General features: G+C 38.2%; 1 protein-coding gene across 1 annotated transcript in view; it reads right to left on the bottom strand.

The window, feature by feature from the left end:
• Nucleotides 1–18,580, bottom strand: part of CDH6 (cadherin 6) — a 125,178-nt gene that overhangs the window by 48,390 nt on the left and 58,208 nt on the right. Inside the window, exon 2 of the mRNA XM_029217934.1 lies at nt 7,924–8,280. Within this exon, the coding sequence (XP_029073767.1) occupies nt 7,924–8,151 (228 nt within the window). The 5' untranslated portion in view covers nt 8,152–8,280. The remainder of the gene's footprint in view (nt 1–7,923; nt 8,281–18,580) is intronic.

Raw genomic sequence — 18,580 nt, 5'->3', positions numbered from 1 at the left:
TGTTTGCAGATGACATGATACTATGCATAGAGAATCCTAAAGATGCCACCAGAAAACTACTAGAGCTAATCAATGAATTTGGTAAAGTTGCAGGATATAAAATCAATGCACAGAAATCTCTTGCATTCCTATACACTAATGATGAAAAATCTGAAAGAGAAATTAAGGAAACTCTCCTATTTACCATTGCAACAAAAAGAATAAAATACCTAGGAATAAACCTATCTAGGGAGACAAAAGACCTGTATGCAGAAAACTACAAGACACTGATGAAAGAAATTAAAGATGATACCAACAGATGGAGAGATATACCATGTTCTTGGAATGGAAGAATCAATATTGTGAAAATTACTATACTACTCAAAGCAATCTACAAATTCAATGCAATCCCTATCAAACTACCAATAGCACTTTTTACAAGCTAGAACAAAAAATCTTAAAACTTGTATGGAGACACAAAAGACCCCGAATAGCCAAAGCAGTCTTGAGGGAAAAAAAAGGAGCTGGAGGAATCAGACTCCCTGACTTCAGACTATACTACAAAGCTACGGTAATCAAGACAATATGGTACTGGCACAGAAACAGAAGTATATATCAATGGAACAAGATAGAAAGCCCAGAGATAAACCCACGCACATATGGTCAACTAATCTGTGACAAAGGAGGCAAGGATATACAGTGGAGAAAAGACAGTCTCTTCAATAAGTGGTGCTGGGAAAACCAGACAGCTACATGTAAAAGAATGAAATTAGAACACTCCCTGACACCATACACAAAAATAAACTCAAAATGGATTAGAGACCTAAATGTAAAACCGGACACTGTAAAACTCTTAGAGGAAAACATAGGAAGAACACTCTTTGACATAAATGACAGCAAGATCTTTTTTGATCCACTTCCTAGAGTAATGGAAATAAAAACAAAAATAAACAAATGGGACCTAATGAAACTTAAAAGCTTTTGCAAAGCAAAGAAAACCATAAACGAGATGAAAAGACAACTCTCAGAATGGGAGCAAATATTTGCAAATGAATCAACAGACAAAGGATTAATCTCCAAAATATATAAACAGCTCATGTAGCTCAATATTAAAAAAACAAACAACCCAATCCAAAAATGGGCAGAAGACCTAAATAGACATTTCTCCAAAGAAGACATACAGGTGGCCAAGAAGCACATGAAAAGCTGCTCAATATCACTAATTATTAGAGAAATGCAAATCAAAACTTCAATGAGGTATCACCTCACACCAGTTAGAATGGGCATCATCAGAAAATCTACAAACAACAAATGCTGGAGAGGGTGTGGAGTAAAGGGAACCATCTTGCACTGTTGGTGGGAACGTAACTTGATACAGCCACTATGCAGAACAGTATGGAGTTTCCTTAAAAAACTAAAAATAGAATTACCATATGACCCAGCAATCCCACTACTGGGCATATACCCAGAGAAAACCATAATTCAAAAAGACACATGCACTCCAATGTGCATTGCAGCACTATTTACAATAGCCAGGTCATGGAAGCAACCTAAATGTCCAGTGACAGATGAATGGATAAAGAAAATGTGGGACATATATACAGTGGAATATTACTCAGCTATAAAAAGGAATGAAATTGGATCATTTGTAGAGACGTGGATGGATCTAGAGACTGTCATATGGAGTGAAGTAAGTCAGAAAGAGAAAAACAAATATCGTATATTAACACATATATGTGGAACCTAGAAAAATGGTAGAGATGAAGCGGTTTGCAGGGCAGAAGTTGAGACACAGATGTAGAGAACAAACATATGGACACCAAGGGGGGAAGGCGGTGGGGGGTGGAGGTGGGGGTGGGATGAATTGGGAGATTGGGATTGACATGTATACACTAACATGTATAAAATGGATGACTAATAAGAACCTCCTGTATAAAAAAATAAATAAAATTCAAAATTTCAAAAAAAAAAAAAAAAGACAACATAGTAAGATTTTGAGCAAGACTAATAAATAAACCAAGAGGGCAGGCATAGATAAATCATATTAGGAATAAAAAAAAATTGCAGATTGAAAAAAAAAAAGAAACCATCACCAACTTCCAAAAAGCTAACATCAGAAAACATCTATGAAATATATGGTTTATCAAATTCCACAAAAACAGATCTCTTGATATGCTGCTAAAAGTAGAAGCACTTCAATGGCCTCTAATGGAGACTAGTTTTACCTATACATTGTGTGGAAGGAGAGGATTAAGAACATTGTGAGGGATAAAATGGAGGAGACAAGGAAATTAAGTGTTGCTGTGGGCTGTTTAATGATAATATGTGACTCTTTTGCCTAAAATTGTGCATAGTTTTGAGATTTTAAATATATTCATTCTTAATGAATAACCATGTCTTCAAAATCTAATCTATATCTACCTATGTGTTTTTCTTATTGAATTTAATCTTAGACTATGTACCAGCTATTGTCAAGGAATTGCTATATTATGTAAAGCTGGAAGAAGGGGCATGGGGTTTTCTGAAAATGTGGAATTACAATGCTTCCCTCTTATTTTTCTGTTCAGCTAACGTAAAGCCAAAGATAATCTAAGTGATTCTGCAAAAAATCAAATACTCTTTCCTTTAGCCCTTGACAAGAAAATATGTACCTCTTTCTGCTTTCTGTGCCAGCATCAGTGACACTTTCACTATCCTGATTGTTCTATCTTGAAATCTCAGACTTTTTGAACCTCCTGCATTCTCTCCTTTGGCTTCTGCAACCAGTTAATTGGGAAGTCCTGGTAATTCTCCCTCTGCCAGATGGGCTAACACCTGTTCTTCCCTTAAGATGTGGTCCCAACACCATCACTGTCTCTAGGAAGCTCTGTTGAACCCCTGAGCCCAGGTGGCCCCTCTCCTTTATATTTCAACAATACTTTGGGGATGCCCATTTTATCACTGAGCTTGCCACATCTAATTATAATTATTGCCAATAATATTCTCCTAGGGCAATGGTTCTCAAGTTTCGCCACATATTCGGGTCATAAATACTTAATTAAAAACCAACTAAATCAGAATCTCTGGGGAAGTGAGACCCAGGCCAACGTACATATTGTTAAAAGCAGCACTTCTCAAATTTTAATATGCATAAAATTCACCTAAAATTCTGCTTTTGTTGAAAAGCAGATTCTGATTCAGTAGATCTCAGGTGGGGCCTAAGAGTCTAAAGTTCTAACAAGCTCCCAGACACAGATGCCGCTTATGGTAAATCAGCATAAAAGTTCCCCCAAATGGTTATGTATTTTAGAACATGGGTCCCCAACCTTTTTGGCACCAGGGACCGGTCTCGCGGAAGACAATTTTTCCACGGCGGTGGGCCGGGGGAGGGGGCGGTAGATGGTTCAGGCGGAAAGGCGAGCTATGGGGAGCAGCAGGTGAAGCTTCGCTCCCCGCGTGCCCGCACCCCCCCTCCCGCCCCGCCCGCCTCTCACCTCCTGCTGTGTGGCCCAGTTCCTAATAGGCCGCGCGGCCCAGGGGTTGGGACCCCTGTTTCAGAAAATAGCATCTTCCTTATCTGTATCCGTATCCACGTCTATATCTTACGCTCACAAACTTTTACCCAACATAAGACCACTTCTTTCTACTCTGATACCTCTACCTACCACCACCTTTTCAGGTATGTAGAGGTGTTGAGAATTGTCTCATAAATCAGAGTTTGGGTGTCAATATTTCAGCTGTAACTGGCCTTCCTCATTTGTATTTACAAGTGCATCCCTCCCCAGCTGTGCCATGTCCATGTTTCTGTGTTAATCTTACTGGACACAGAAGAATGCTGAGGAGCATTAAGACAGCATGAGAAGGAAGGTCTTGCTACCTTTGCTTGTGCTTCAATTTTTAAATTATTATTAATTAATTAATTTATTTTTGGCTATTAACCTATTTTTGGGTCTTCGTTGCTGCACGCAGGCTTTCTCTAGCTGCAGCGAGCGGGGCCTACTCTTCGTTGCAGTGGTTGGGCTTCTCATTGCGGTGGCTTCTCTTGTTGCGGAGCATGGGCTCTAGGCACACAGGCTTCAGTAGTTGTGGCACTTGGGCTCAGTAGTTGTGGCTTGCGGGCTCTACAGCGCAGGCTCAGTAGTTGTGGCGCACGGGCTTAGCTTCTCCACGGCATGTGGGATCTTCCTGGACCAGGGCTCGAGCCCATGTCCCCTGCATAGGCAGGCGGATTCTTAACGACTGTGCCACCAGGGAAGTCCCTGTGCTTCAATTTTAAAGCATGATCTTGTATATTCTCTTCATTGTCACTCCAGCCTCCAGACTCCATCTTCTGCTGCTTCTTGGATGCTTATGTGACTTTCTTTTTCTCCTTCTACACCAGGTAGCCTCTTGCTCCCACACCCATTCTCACATTTTCCCCCATTGTGAAGTCACTGTCATCCCTATTGACTTACCTCCAAATAACTGGAACCAAGGAACACACATATAAACAGCTGCTTATAATGTAAAAACTTCTTTCTTCTACTTTAAGTGTACTTGCTCAACCACATTACTTTTCCTTAGTTAATGCTTCTATCTGTTACATGTACAGATCAACCTTTTCAGTTTTAGGTCTCAAGAATAGGCTCTAAATAGGTATTATTTAGTAGGGCTGATGGCACAATTTAAGGTTCTATTAACCTTTGTACACCTTTATATACCAATCTAACAACATTCCTATGGTTCCCAGAATTTGCATCAAGGCACCCTGGGGTGCAGTAGGGAACTCACTGCAGCACCAGGAAATATTTTAAAAATTTGAGGGAAATACAGCAACATGAGCTATCAGACATCTTGCGAATTACTAGCTCAGAGTAGATCACAGTTTCAACAGTAGGTGGTGCTACATTCCTTTCGATGATGTCATATATTTATTAAGATGGGTTTCCCACAGTGCCCGTGTTAAAAAGCAAGTACCGTGTGAAAATCAATGTGGGAAAGGAAACCAGGGGTCGGTGTCCAATCTGAGAAGTTGTGCAGTGTCCAATACGTGCCCACATTCCATTAGGAAGTAACTGGTTATTTAAGAGTGAAATAAAAATATTATTTTTTCTATTAATTGTTATTTTGGTTACTTATTTGTTAGAACATAAATATGTATTAAGTTGTTTGGGCCTAATTATTTCTTTTGGCCTAAGGGCATTGTGAAAAAATTATCGAGATGTTACAGGCATTGCGAACCAAGAAAGTTTTGGAACGTCTGCTATAGTCAAATTTTTTTTTTTCCCCCAAATTTCTTGACCTTGTGGATTCGGATAATCTCATCAGGTACCTGTTTACTCCAAATCTTTTAAAAGTGGACCAACCTGTTGCCACATGAGAAACGAACCTTTTTTTTTCTTTTTAAATATTTATTTTTTGTCTACGTTTAACTGTGGTAAAAAACAAATTGTAGTCTAATCCCTTTGTCTGTTGATACATATAGTTCAAAGACAGATTCAGGAAAATGCCTTATCAGTAGTTCAGGAACACCTCTTACATACATCTGATGTAGCAATGCTGGCACCTACGATAACTTCAATTATTGCCCTTGACTTTTTTTTTCCAGTGTATATTTTTTATGGGTTATAACTTCAAGGAGGTGGGGCAGGGGCAGATAATGATGAGGAAGGGAAACTTATCTTGCTGCCGATAAAATATCCAAATCCAACGAATCAAACTGAAGCTGTGATTGTGAAGGGGTTTTCCCACAATCCTCTACATTTGCCAGCCACTGAGAGATCCGTTAATTATATCATTTTACTTTTTCAATGATATAAAAGTCAGTAATCCACTTCCACGCATTACAGACAGATTTAATAGAGTGTATACAATGGAGTTTTCATCAATAACTTCTTTCTGCACCTACTACGTGCCAGCCACTAGTTCTTGTCTCACTTTACACTGCAGCTCCATGCCGTAGGTAGGCATTGCTCCATGCATTTTCTAGATGAAGAAACTAAAGTCTGGAAAGGTTAATAACCTGCCGTGGGCCAGACAACTGGCAATTGGCAGCACAGCGATGCAGCCTCAGATCTGCTTGACTCCACAGCTTGCAATTTTTCCCCATGGCAATATTACCTCTCACAATTATAATCATAAAACTGATTCTTCTGAGGTTTTATCCATTGTTGCTTCTAGTATTTTGAAATATCTGGCCTTTTTTTTTTTTTTTTTGTGGTACGCGGGCCTCTCACTGTTGTGGCCTCTCCTGTTGTGAAGCACAGGCTCCGGATGCACAGGATCAGTGGCCATGGCTCACGGGCCCAGCCGCTCCGCGGCACGTGGGATCTTCCCAGACTGGGGCACGAACCCGTGTCCCCTGCATCGGCAGGTGGACTCTCAACCACTGCGCCACCAGGGAAGCCCTACCTGGCCTTTCTTTAAAAATACATATATTTTTATGTAAAATGGCATCACAATTTGAGAAGAAAAAGAAAAGAAAGGGGGGATCAATTGTTTAAATACAGCACTGTAAAAAACGTAATCTTCTATAACAATAATGTTATTTGTATTGTAGAAAGTGCTTTTAAGATTATAAGATTATTTTTACAATAACTTTTTAGCCTTGTTAGTGTAGTGCTATTCAAATTTCACAGAGGAAATGGAGTGAAGTACAAGTAAGTGGACTATCTTCAGCAGTCACACAGTATGTGAATTTCATAGCAAATACAAGGTTAGACCCTTGGGGATCCGTGTTGATGTTCACCCCTTCACTGAATACTTCCTCTCCTACTTTATTCCACATTAATAATTCACTTCACTGGAACGATGCCTGGTTACCTCAGCCCAAGCTATGGATGGCTTTCCTTCATTTATTGTGGTAAATGCTTAAAGAGAATATTGGCACAGGGTTATTCAGGGATATTTGATAACAGATTGAAGTGTGAACATGCAGCCCCTGGAATCTGTAAAATTTATGCTTTTTGAGTGATATCCAAATATAGATGTTCTAAAATTGTAGCTGTAATCATAAAGACATTTTATCATCTCTATTATGTTTGTTCCCAGTGTGTTTACGTAAAGGATGTATGACAATTATTTTTCTTATCAATACCATGTTCTGAAACAGAGAACCTACGAAGTACAAACCTGTGTCCCTGTCTTTTTTCACTTATTTGCGGGATGCAGATATTCTGCAACGGGAATGTAGCTGATGATAAAATTTCAGTGAAAACTCATGATGACAGTATAACTAAGCTGTTTCCCTGACTCAGCTCCAGTAATCTGGAAGGGCTGTAATGAGCGATACGTCCTCATTTTACTTTCTGGAGTCAATAAAATGGTCAGATGATATTTGGAAATAGCACCTTTACATAACCATTTTTTCTCTTTTTTGAACCTTGCCACAATTAAGTCATAAGTTTTGAAATGCCTGGCTCTTGCCAATTATGGGAGATAAGACAAAACAGCAACAGCAGTAACAACTAAATCTAAGGCAGTGGTGGGTTTTGAGGACAAAGGGCTCCATTTGGTCAGAGAATGGATGGCACTGTAGGTAGCAGAGTTAAAAAATAGTTAATTTGAACGTGGCCAAAGGACTAAAGCTCAGAATGTTTCCTTTCACAATGAGAAAAAGGAAACTTCTTTTCCTTACAGCTTAATCACTCTATTCCTATTTTTAATACATACTACTTTATAGAATAGCTGGACCACATTTTTCAAGCTAAAGTAAAAATTCAAGGATTTATGATAATCCTGTGTGGCTGGTTGTAGGTGTTTCATTTTCAACGGAAGCATTTCTCTTTCTTTGTTGCAGTGCTAACATTTCTCAGCTTCTCGCTACAGTCTTCCTGAAACTACTCAAGTGAAAAAAAAAGTCTTACCAGATAAGCAACAATTCTTACTGTACTGGGGGAATATTTCACATCTTCCCCATCTATTTATGAGAAGTAACTTCTTCAAGCTTTTAAAACCAGAATGTCAAAGAGCCCAGTGGAATCCTACCTTGCCCACATACTGATAATCGGATCCTGTGTATTCCTCCAGCAGAAAGAACTGATTCCACATCCAGCTCCTTTTCGAACGGTTCAGCTCATTTTTGCTGTTTCCAGAGAGCTCCAGGGTCCTTTTCTTTGCCGGGAAACCACTAGTCCTCTTAGATAATGGAGTTGAGAAAGTTGGGTAGGGCTGGCCAACCCAAAAGAGAAGCAAGAAGTATCGGTAAGTTCTCATTTTGATGACACAGTCCAGTCTCTGAGTAGTGGGTACCCTTCTCCTTGAAGTGTCTTTTTTCACTGCACTGTATCCAGCCTCATTCCTCCTCTCTTCCTTAATGTTCTTGGCTTGGCTCTCAGAGGATATCTGGAAAGAATAATAACATATTAAACATTTTTAGAGATGCTTAAAATTCAGCGTTAGAGCAAATAAGCTCTGGGAAAAAAAGAGGACATAAATTTGAATAGCAAAACAACAAAAAATAAATTGTCTATCAATTTTGAAATGAGGAAAACAGTCTTTCAGATATGCTAAATGGAAGGTGTGTTCCGAGTAGGAAGCTGCTGTTTTCCTCTTGCCTTTTCTATCACTTAAAAACCCTATTTTAAGTAATAGCATTGCTGAAGGTCAACATGCCAGAGTGGATTATTTCACTACTCTTTTACCTCTGAGTATGTGGGTTGAGATCTGGTTAGAAGAAATGAGTTTGTGTTTCTGATTCTATTTGCATATTTATCCTCATGAAAGAATATCACAGACAGTTTTGATTCAATTGAAAGTGGATAATGTTGAAATTTCGCTACAGTGTATCGAGCACCTGTGATGTGGAGGCAGAAGCCTGTTCTGCAGACTCTTGGCTTCGGAGATGTGTTGTGATGGAACAACCTGGGTCAAATAAGCTTGGAAAAGACCTAATGCCTTCCCTTCAGGATGCTTAGCATATTGAGGTTTCTTTTTTTTTGTTTTTTTCTGAAGATTTTTGTCTTAAAAAATTTTTTTTATACATATTGATGTTTCTGAAGTGAAATTTTGTAGCAATGATGATAAGCCTGCATTTAGTCCAGTATTTCCCAAACTTGACCAGGAAACTTTTTTCCTCATACAACCCAATTAACACTACAGGATGGGTTAATGAACAACCTATGGAATTTGTATTTAACAGAATAAAGAATAAAATGAACAATTCTATTCAAATTTCTTTAGGAAATCCTGGTGGGCTTTTCTCTCTAAATTTTACTTGTATCATAGGCAACTAAGTATATATATTAAAATTGGTCCAACAGTTTCTATGTAATTTTCACAGGTACATCAGATATACCTCAATACCACAGTGAGGGCAATCGATGGCAAGATCTTCAGAAAAGTCAGCTATTATAATCGCGGTAATAATTTTCCATGACAAATACTAATTTTCAAAAACACAACCTAGCATTTGAAACAAATCCTTGGGCCAGAGTGCTTGGCAAAGATATCACAATTTGGTTTAATATCTTATGTAAATTAAGTAATACATGCCTATATCTCCTTCCTAAACTTTCCCATGTTTCTTGAAAAAAATCCAATAGTTACTCCTTCATCTTACTATTTGATATAGAAAACATATTTTCTTAAATAATACTAATAAAAAAGTGAAGGGCTTTGTAATGTAGAACAGAGTAGTAATTAAGCTGGTACAGTTAATAAATAAGTGCAGATAAAGAAACAGGTTGTAGGTAATCTGATCAGTATTTTTTTTTCCCTCTATGTCAGAAAAGATTTGTTCCCTTTTGTCCTATTTTTCTACCGGGTAAATGTATATATGACCAGTTTTGTTTTTTTTTTAACCTCAGCAATTAATAATTATAGCCACCCAGCACATGTTTAAGTGGAAGTTTTCTGTTGGAATATAAGTGAAATATTTCACTTATTGTGTTCAGTGTTCAGCATTTTTAAACCTTTATTCCATTATTATGCATCTTCTTGACAGCAGGCTGGGGAAGTTGAAACTTCCACAGGTGAGTGAATTAGTACTGTGACAATTAGTCATGCTGGAAAAATGCCAGGTAGCTATATTTGTCATTATGTGGCCTTAGTACAGGTGTGGAATGACTGATGATCAATTAGGTAACGACGGTTCTTCTCTCTTCTTGTGGATGGTACATAAAGGGGACTGAGAGACCATATGGAGAAAAGCCCTCTAAAGACATCTATTCATTTCTAGTAGTAGATATTACACTGAAGTTGATTCAGTGGAAATTACATTTTTCTTAATTTCCCACACTCTCCATTATTTGTGTAGACAAATCCTGCAGTGAAGAATTACACATCTGCTGCTGCACTCAGTGTGTGGCCCACAGTGCTGGCAGGAAAGAGGGATGCAGAGAATGGAGGTGTCAGCTGTTTAAAAGGCAGACTCCTAAAGGCCATTTTAAAGAAAAATCGATCCCTGTGGATGTTGTATGCAAACTCTACAAGCTGTTGCCACTTGACTATTAAATACTAGTTCTTTTTAATATCGCAGATACCAAAATGTCAAGTATTTCATATTTTTTTCTGCTTGGCTGGTAATAGGCTTTTAAAGTGGTACAAATTTAAGCAGAGTTTCCAAGTATGGTAGAACATGTAGTTTTGCTGTAACCCAGCTCTTTTTGTACCAACTTGGTAGGGTGTATCCTTGTTAAAACTCAATATGCAAAATTACTAAAATTACCATGATCCACTCATATTTGGTGTTTAAAGGGATAGATTTCTCTGTGAAATTCTATAGTTAAAAAAAACTCCAACAAACTCTACACTGTTGAATATATAACTTAGCAATTCTCATATAATACTTCTCAGTAGTCAGGATTGCATAGTGGTTAAGATTATCAGTGTTGGAGACAGATTGCCTGAGTTTAAATTGCTGTGAATTGGGGAAAATGCTTGATTTCACTGTACCTTAGTTTCTTCTTCTGTAAATGGGGGTAATTACAGTAACTACCTCATAGGGTGTTATATATGGATTAAATGAGTCATTGCATGCACTTAAAACAGTGCCTAGCACTCAGTAAGGTATTAATAAGTATTAGCTGTTATTATTATTATTACTACTATTGTTACTATTATTTGCATTGCAAGTGTAGAATCCATCTACAGCAGCTTGCAAAAGTCTGCAAAAGATAGATTGGTTACCTCTTAGGCTTTAAATACTTTTTTGTGTTTCAAGAGGCATCTCCAAGCAAGTCAAATTCTCTTAAAATTAAAGAATAGAAGCACTTTAAAAATCAGAATTAGTCCGTTTGCCAATTGTTTGCCTTTGTGTAGACTTCGATTCTGTATTTCACAGTAACAGTATAGAAACAGAGAAGGCGGAAGCTTTATGCCCACTGCCTGCCTCAGGAAGAATACGGGCAGAAAGGAAAGTTCACTGGAGGACAGACTCATTCATACAATCTATGTGTTTTTTTCCCCTTTCCATTTTGTTAAAGTTTTGAAAATCATCTTTACTTTATTCAGGTGAAAAAAAAAATCAGACCTAGCTTCAATGTAGCAATAGTGCCCTTGCAAAAATGGGACTGGACATACATGTCTTCTTGGAATTTAACATGCTGATATTATATCGGATAAGAATTTGATATAGTTGAAATTAATGGTATACAGACTTTAGATTTTAATCTAAAAATATGAAATGAAAAAAAAAACCCCATATTCCAAACATGACCTTAGATGCAAAAAACTGGATTCTTAAGGTGATAAATGGCTGTAAGTTCAAGGAAAGGAAGGAAAGGGCCTGGTATAGAACAACTTCGAGAAATATGGGAAAGTCGCTGACTTCTGAGCAGTCAAAATACAGGAAAGCCACATGGCAAGTAGTAATCGGATGTGCTGGCTCGTTCTGTAGGTCTCGGAAAGTAAACTAAAATGACAAGAAAGTAATGGCCTACATAGACAATGAATTTTAAAATAGCAGGTATGGTTATTCAAGAAGGAAGGAACCAGAAGATTAGACAGTGGGAATGGAAAGAATACAAAACAGTGTGGGTATTGTATCTTTTTGCCCCCATCCCCTCATGGCATTAACAGCAAATGAGTTAGAGATATCAAAAACTCTATACGAATAAAACCTGACCTGCCTAATTACAGCCCAATGACAGTTTAGCAATGAAGTTAAAAGATTACTTAATAGACCAAGTCTCTACTTTTTATTTTCTTTTTGCTAGAATCTGGTTTTTTTTTTGGGGGGGGGTGGATTTCTATTTCTTATAGGCAATAGTTTGAATCTTTGCAGAAGCCTTTTCTTAGTCATGTGTAGAAGGTAATTAAGATGTTTACGGTTAGTGGGGCAAAGCCCACATAACATTGATAATTACATACTTTGAAAATTTATTTGTCTGGCAGCCAATATGCATATATACTTCAATCTTCACAAGAGTACATAATCAAGTCCAGCTTTTATTTTAATGCATGCCCGTTAGAAGAAGCCTGGGCCTCATTAATTCAGGGTCTACCAATTTAGAATATGTGATAATTAATGGCAGAAGCTGGGCTGAAGTTTTCCTTTGATTAGCAAAATCTTTTCCACTAGATCACTGGAAATTAATAATGTAAAAATATTTCATAGGAGATATAGAATGAGAAGACAAACTACAATGTCTTCAAGTTCCTTGGAGTACTTTGGAATCACCTTTTATTTGCAAATAATTAATATGCTAATTAGAAAACTTCTCTATTGATTGAATTGCTTCTTCAGTGACTTATGTTTGATAACAGTCTGAATGACTCAACTATATTATCTGGTTTTGAGATACTGATTTTATTATACTATTTACAGACAAACAAATATTAGACAGATTTAAAAGCAATATAATTACTTTAAAGTTTTAGAATTCAGACTTAGCATACATTTGTTCTGGTGTTCTTGATTAATTCTAATCAGTGCAACATTACTATAATGCCATCTAGGCTTACAAATTAAACCAAGTACATTCATTCTTTGGCATGCAGAGCCTTAACTTTGGCATTGAAAGCAAGTAAGCATTCAATAAAGCAACATTATTAATATACTTGAACCATTTACCCTAGTAAGAGAATGTTTTAAAATCTGTTATGAAATTATTTCTTCAAATAAATGGTGTTGCACAGAAATACTGGAGCATAGCACTTTGCATAATGCTGCTCACAGAATATTATCTACCCATAAGTCATCCTAACCCATTGGCATAACCCATTAGTAATGCTTTTAGCATATGTACCATAAGTCCCTTCCGAATTTTTGGTACATCTTCTCACATTCTATGGTCAGTGAAGTAGAAGACAGCTGGTTACTTACAACTATTTACCATTTCTCCTGACCCTATTGTATTCCAACTCTTGAGAGCCTGAAACCTCTCCATTCTCACACTGTCTTTGGGTGCAGTGGGAACAAGGATGGTATTTACTCCATTAAAACTGGCAAATCAAAGAAGCAGGACTGTGATATCAGGATGAATTAAACAGAGTGAAGCCAAACAGACAGGTCTTCCTACAAGTAAATCTTTAAAAATATATATACGTTCTTTATTCTAAGAGAAGAGTTTTACAGCCAATTAAGTTTGTTCACGATTGATTTTCTGATCACCCAAGGAACTTTGTTTTGAATAGGTTGCCACCTGCTGTGAATAAAAATAAGTCTATAGTACATGGCCGATCTTCTAGAAGTGGTGACATAAGGATAGAACCAATTTAAAATTTTTGGTAGAGATTTCACATGAAGTCTTCATTTCGAAGCCTCCATTTCATTTTTCTGTAAACGTCAAAGTCACTGTTGAGTAAAATTGGTTCCGTTTCGTGTGTGTAATGAACTCCACTGAAATGTGTCAAACAGCCTTGGCATCTTTCATCACGTAGCATTCCTCTTGTGCCAATGAATCATTATGGCAACAGTCATCGAATGATGCCCGAATTTTTTGTAAATGTTTATATTTGTGGATAATATGCCAATCTGTTTGCAAACTGATGTGTTTCCAGATGAACCTATTTCAACAGTATTACCCTTGTTCTAAAATCATATTCCAGACATTGCATTAATGAAGATAAAATCAAACGTGTTACAGCACATAAAAGGGCGTTTTATACATAGTTGAGGCTCAAGGAATATTTGTTGGCTTGAAATACTCACTTGGGAACAAAAAACCCCAAAACTTGAATCAAAAAGACACAGTTCTTTTTCCACATTTTTTTTGGGGGGGAGTCCAAACTATTTTATTGTGAGAGGAAGTATCAGAATATGGTTAAGAACAGACTCTGGCATGTCACATGTCTAGGTTAGAAGCTCAGCCCCACCCAACACTGGCTGGGCAAATAGGGGACCAATGTGTGTCTCAATTTTTTTTATCTATAAAGTGGGATGATATTAATAGTGCCTACCTTGTAGGATGGCTGTGAGGATAAAATGAATGAGAATCTATGTGAGGTCTTAGCTAGTAAGATGGTCACAACTACCTAAGTTGTCAAAGAATATCTTAGCAGAGGATACACTTTGCCTCCTGCACATTTCTTATTTTGCCTTTCACAATTAAGAAACTTCAGTCAGTCACTTATCTCTAAAGATCAATGCATGCCTATTTCTGGATTAACTTGAAACCACAGAAGCTCTGGTGACATCTTCATTTCTGGAGTGGAGGGAGCTGCCTCCTGAATCAGTGCTGGCGCTTCCCCATGATCCTTATGGATGCCTGCCCACTGTGTGTTCAATTGCCATTCAGTTGTCTTTTGCCATCTCACATTCTCTGCAGTTTTCTTAAACCTGCTTGCTTCATTCCTTTATCAGTTATGAAACCTGCTTGCTTCATTCCCTTACTGCCTGGCTCCACAGGGCCGTTGGGCTTGTGGATGCTCTCTTTGACTTGTGTGAACAAAGGAAAAGAGAAAGCATTTTATGCCTTTAACTAGCTATTCATGGCATGAATTTTAAACATTTCTGTAGCAAACTATATGTTTAGGTTGCAGAAATCTATGAAAGACTTGGTTTCATATTACTCCCTGCTTGTACATTAGGCTCTCTGGCAGCTTTACTTCTTTCGGATGCATAGCCATTTAAGACAATGACGCCTGAACAAGACTGCAAGATGTCAAAACCCACTTGCGCCTTAGTGTGAATGATTTCAGTGAGTTTGGTCTTCTTCCAATAGCTCAGTGAAAAGGCAGCCTGAGTGTATTGGCTGGGAGTTACAAGGGTACCGTAGCGGGGGTGAGGAGTTCGAAACAGATTTAACTTTATTAAACTGCGAAAGGAGTCACATGGTTGCGTTTACCATTAAGTCATTGTGAAGTGACTGGCACGTCACAGATGCTTTTTAAAGGCTCATACTCGTGAAAGTGCTATGAGGAGTGGAGATGTTGTATTTATTCTTGCTGATATAATATCTAAGCCTTTGTCCATTATATGAAGTCTAGCTCATAATAATAGTTAAATTTGCTGTGCTCTATTCCTGAACTTACTATGTGCTAGGTACTGTGCTGAGCACATCACAAATACGTCTTCATTTAATTCTGATGACAATCTGTGTGGTGGATAATATTCTTATAATTTCTGCAGATGAGAAACTGAAATTTACAGAGACCGAGTAACTTGTCTATGGTCAGGTAATGGGTACATGATGAAGCCAGACTCTAGCCCTGGCATCAGACTCTGGAGTCCTTGCTCTGAACTCACTCTGAGGAGTCACAGGCCAGGCTGCTGTCCATGATAAGTGCTCATTATAGCTGCGACCTTACAACTGAATCTTCACAACTCCCCTAAACGTATAATCACAACACAGGTCTCTGAGAGGTAAAAATAGTTGTCACAAAATGTATAAGCTAAATAAGGACAGCAAACAAAGTTTGCTTTGTGCCATACAATGGGATAAATGCTCTGTAAACATGTAGTCTTAAACAACAATTCTTTGAAATGGAGACCACCACTCTTATCCTTTACTCCAGACACAAGAAACACAGGCTTGGAGGGACCGGACGCTTTGTGCAAGGGTGCACAGCTAGTGGTTGGCAGAACTTGGACCAAACCCAGCTAATCTAGAGGCTCCTTCTTAACCATAACATTCACTATCTCATTTGTATTTTGCTCATGGAAACAGCATCTAGGCTTTATTTACTCTCATTTCAGACAAAATTTGAACAAATTTATCATCAGGTTTCTAAGTCCCCAGCAAATTAAAGAGACAGTGTAAGGAGTGCTGGAGGCTGGAGTCCCATTAGTAGGAGAGGGTGGCTGAAAGGCCCAGAGAAAGGCTTCAAAAGACAGGCAGAAAACTAAAGACAGAGTGGACAGGTAAGGAGCTGGCCCGGGTGGATAGGCGACACTCTGTGCTCCTATGCTGAGGACAGTCTGCACGTAGTGACACCAGATAAACATTTGTAAAGTAAGTGGATGCATGGATGAATGCATGAGCGACTGAATGTAAGAATGACTGAACGCCTGAATTGATGATAGGACCAATGACTGTAAGCATGGACATACAAAAACCTCACAGCACTTGAGGAAATCCAGCACATGAATAGTCACGATAATGATTCTGAATCATTAAGAAGAGTTCCAAGTTATCTTGAATGTTTGGTTTGAGAAGGCATGGATATGTAGGATAAACACAAGCAATACGACTGTCAAAAGTTACCACGGTGATGTCTGTTTGGCTGTGCTGAGCAGCATGCAGGATCTTAGTTCCCCGACCAGGGATTGAACCCAGGCCCTTGGCAGTGAGAATGCAGAGTTCTAACCACTGGACCGCCAGGGAATTCCCACAACAGTGGTATTTAGAAGCGCTGCTGGGTGCTAGGCCTCACTGTCCTTCTCTCTCTTACTCCCCGTGTTATCTCAGGCAAGCTCTTCCACCTCTCTGAGCTTTTGTTTCTCACGTGTGACAGTGGGGCTGGTGTGCTGATATCCACGGATAGAACAGCCCTGTGGTTAGAAGCACACTCTGAGCCAGTTCACCCACATGTATCCCAGCAACAATACTTATTAGTCTTGAGAAGTGGGCAAGTGGCTTGATATTCTGTGCTTCAATTTCCTCATCTTCAAATTGGGAACAGTACAGTTTTGGGGTCTTAAGGGGTAGCACCTGACAAATAGCATTTCTCTTTCTCTTTCAAACTTCAAAGAAATTAAGAAAACAACAACAATAACGAAGGAGTGTTAGACACCAAAATCTCACTTTTATCACCAAAAAAAAAAAAAAAAAAGCCAGGCTGAAAAGGTAGCTTAGTTTGAGAGCTTAGTGGGCTTGCTAAGTAAACCCAGCATTGGGTAGACTCCCCGCTGGAGTCGGGGTTACATTCTATTTTGCTTTTCTTTTACAAAAGCAGAAGTGGTTGTTACCTCTGGAGAGCAAGCTCCAATTCTACAGTTCAGAGCCAGAGGGAATAACTTTCTGCTCTCACCCCTAGCTGGCTCAGGTACAGTACCCGGAGGTCTGAAGGAAGTGATCGGGCAGAATCTGTTTTAACCCCCATGAATTAAAAACAGATCATTAGAGACATTAGTGATCCTGAGAGCCAGTAAATCACTTATTAATTACCAACAATTCTTGCACTTAAAGCTTTGCTTTCTGGAGTTGTTTACAGCATCACTAAAAGGAAAAAAAGTATGAATAATTTAAAGACTGGGAGTTTAAAGCTTCTCTTAAAATATCTCTCACTTCAGGTCAATTATTGCATTACAGGCAAAATGAATTCTTTTCCATCTCTCTTCACCGTCCTCACCAACCCCACTACCCCAACACACACAGAGAAATATGGCAAAAAAGGGAGGATATGCTTTGGACATTTACCTGTTAACACTGAAAAGCTACAGTGTCTGTTCTCACCCAGAAGGACAGCACTGTTTACAGAGGTGTAACCTTTTACACCAAGTTGTTAATGGCAAAAAATAATTGAAGCCCTACTTGCTATTTGGATAGCTTCATTCATTCAGTGTGTTTTATGCAACACTTTATTTTCAGAGTATCCATAACCTAAATTAGATCCTTCTCATAATATCCTGGTGTAGTATCTTTGAAGAAATTTAATTGAATAAATATTGTATAACAACTTCAAGAGGTACTGCAACATTTAAAGGTTTATTCCCTGAGACTAACAAAAGTAGAAGGGGGCCTGTGAAGTTGGGGACATCTTAACTCATTCAGGCTAATGTTAACTGACCATCACACTAGACTTGAACTAGACAGGAAAACAATGTGCTTGAATGGGTTGCTGGATGTTTTATCAATTCTGATGGCCTTCACTTACAAACTTTAATTAGAACCTCTGTTTACTGGAGTCAAATTGTGCATAAAATATCATGCAAAACATTTTAAAAGGGAATTTTAATTATACCACTAAAGAAATGCCCTTGCTCAGTGTTTACTAAACACTTGCCAGAACAAGTTAATTAATACATGTTTAAATAAGTGAAAGAAGAAGGGAAACAAACAAAAAAAATCACATTCATCTTTTGTCAAGTTTCACTGCAGTTGTCAAAGAAGTTCAATTTCTAATTTAACGACTGCAGTATCACAGTGTACATGTGTAATTATAAACAATGGGGCACCAGAACACAATGAAGGCCAGCAGAAAGCTAATTCTCACTGGAAGTTGTTGTTCAAATTAGCTGTGCATTGTTATTTGATGTTCTGCAGTCATCAAATCAAGCGCTTTTCAATTTCATTCACCTATTAATTATTCCATGGTAGAA

This window comes from Monodon monoceros, unplaced genomic scaffold (assembly GCF_005190385.1).
Source record: "Monodon monoceros isolate NGI ecotype Baffin Bay Population unplaced genomic scaffold, NGI_Narwhal_1 Super_Scaffold_12, whole genome shotgun sequence".
Lineage (NCBI taxonomy): Eukaryota > Metazoa > Chordata > Mammalia > Artiodactyla > Monodontidae > Monodon > Monodon monoceros.
This window is presented reverse-complemented; position numbering and strand designations above follow the sequence as displayed.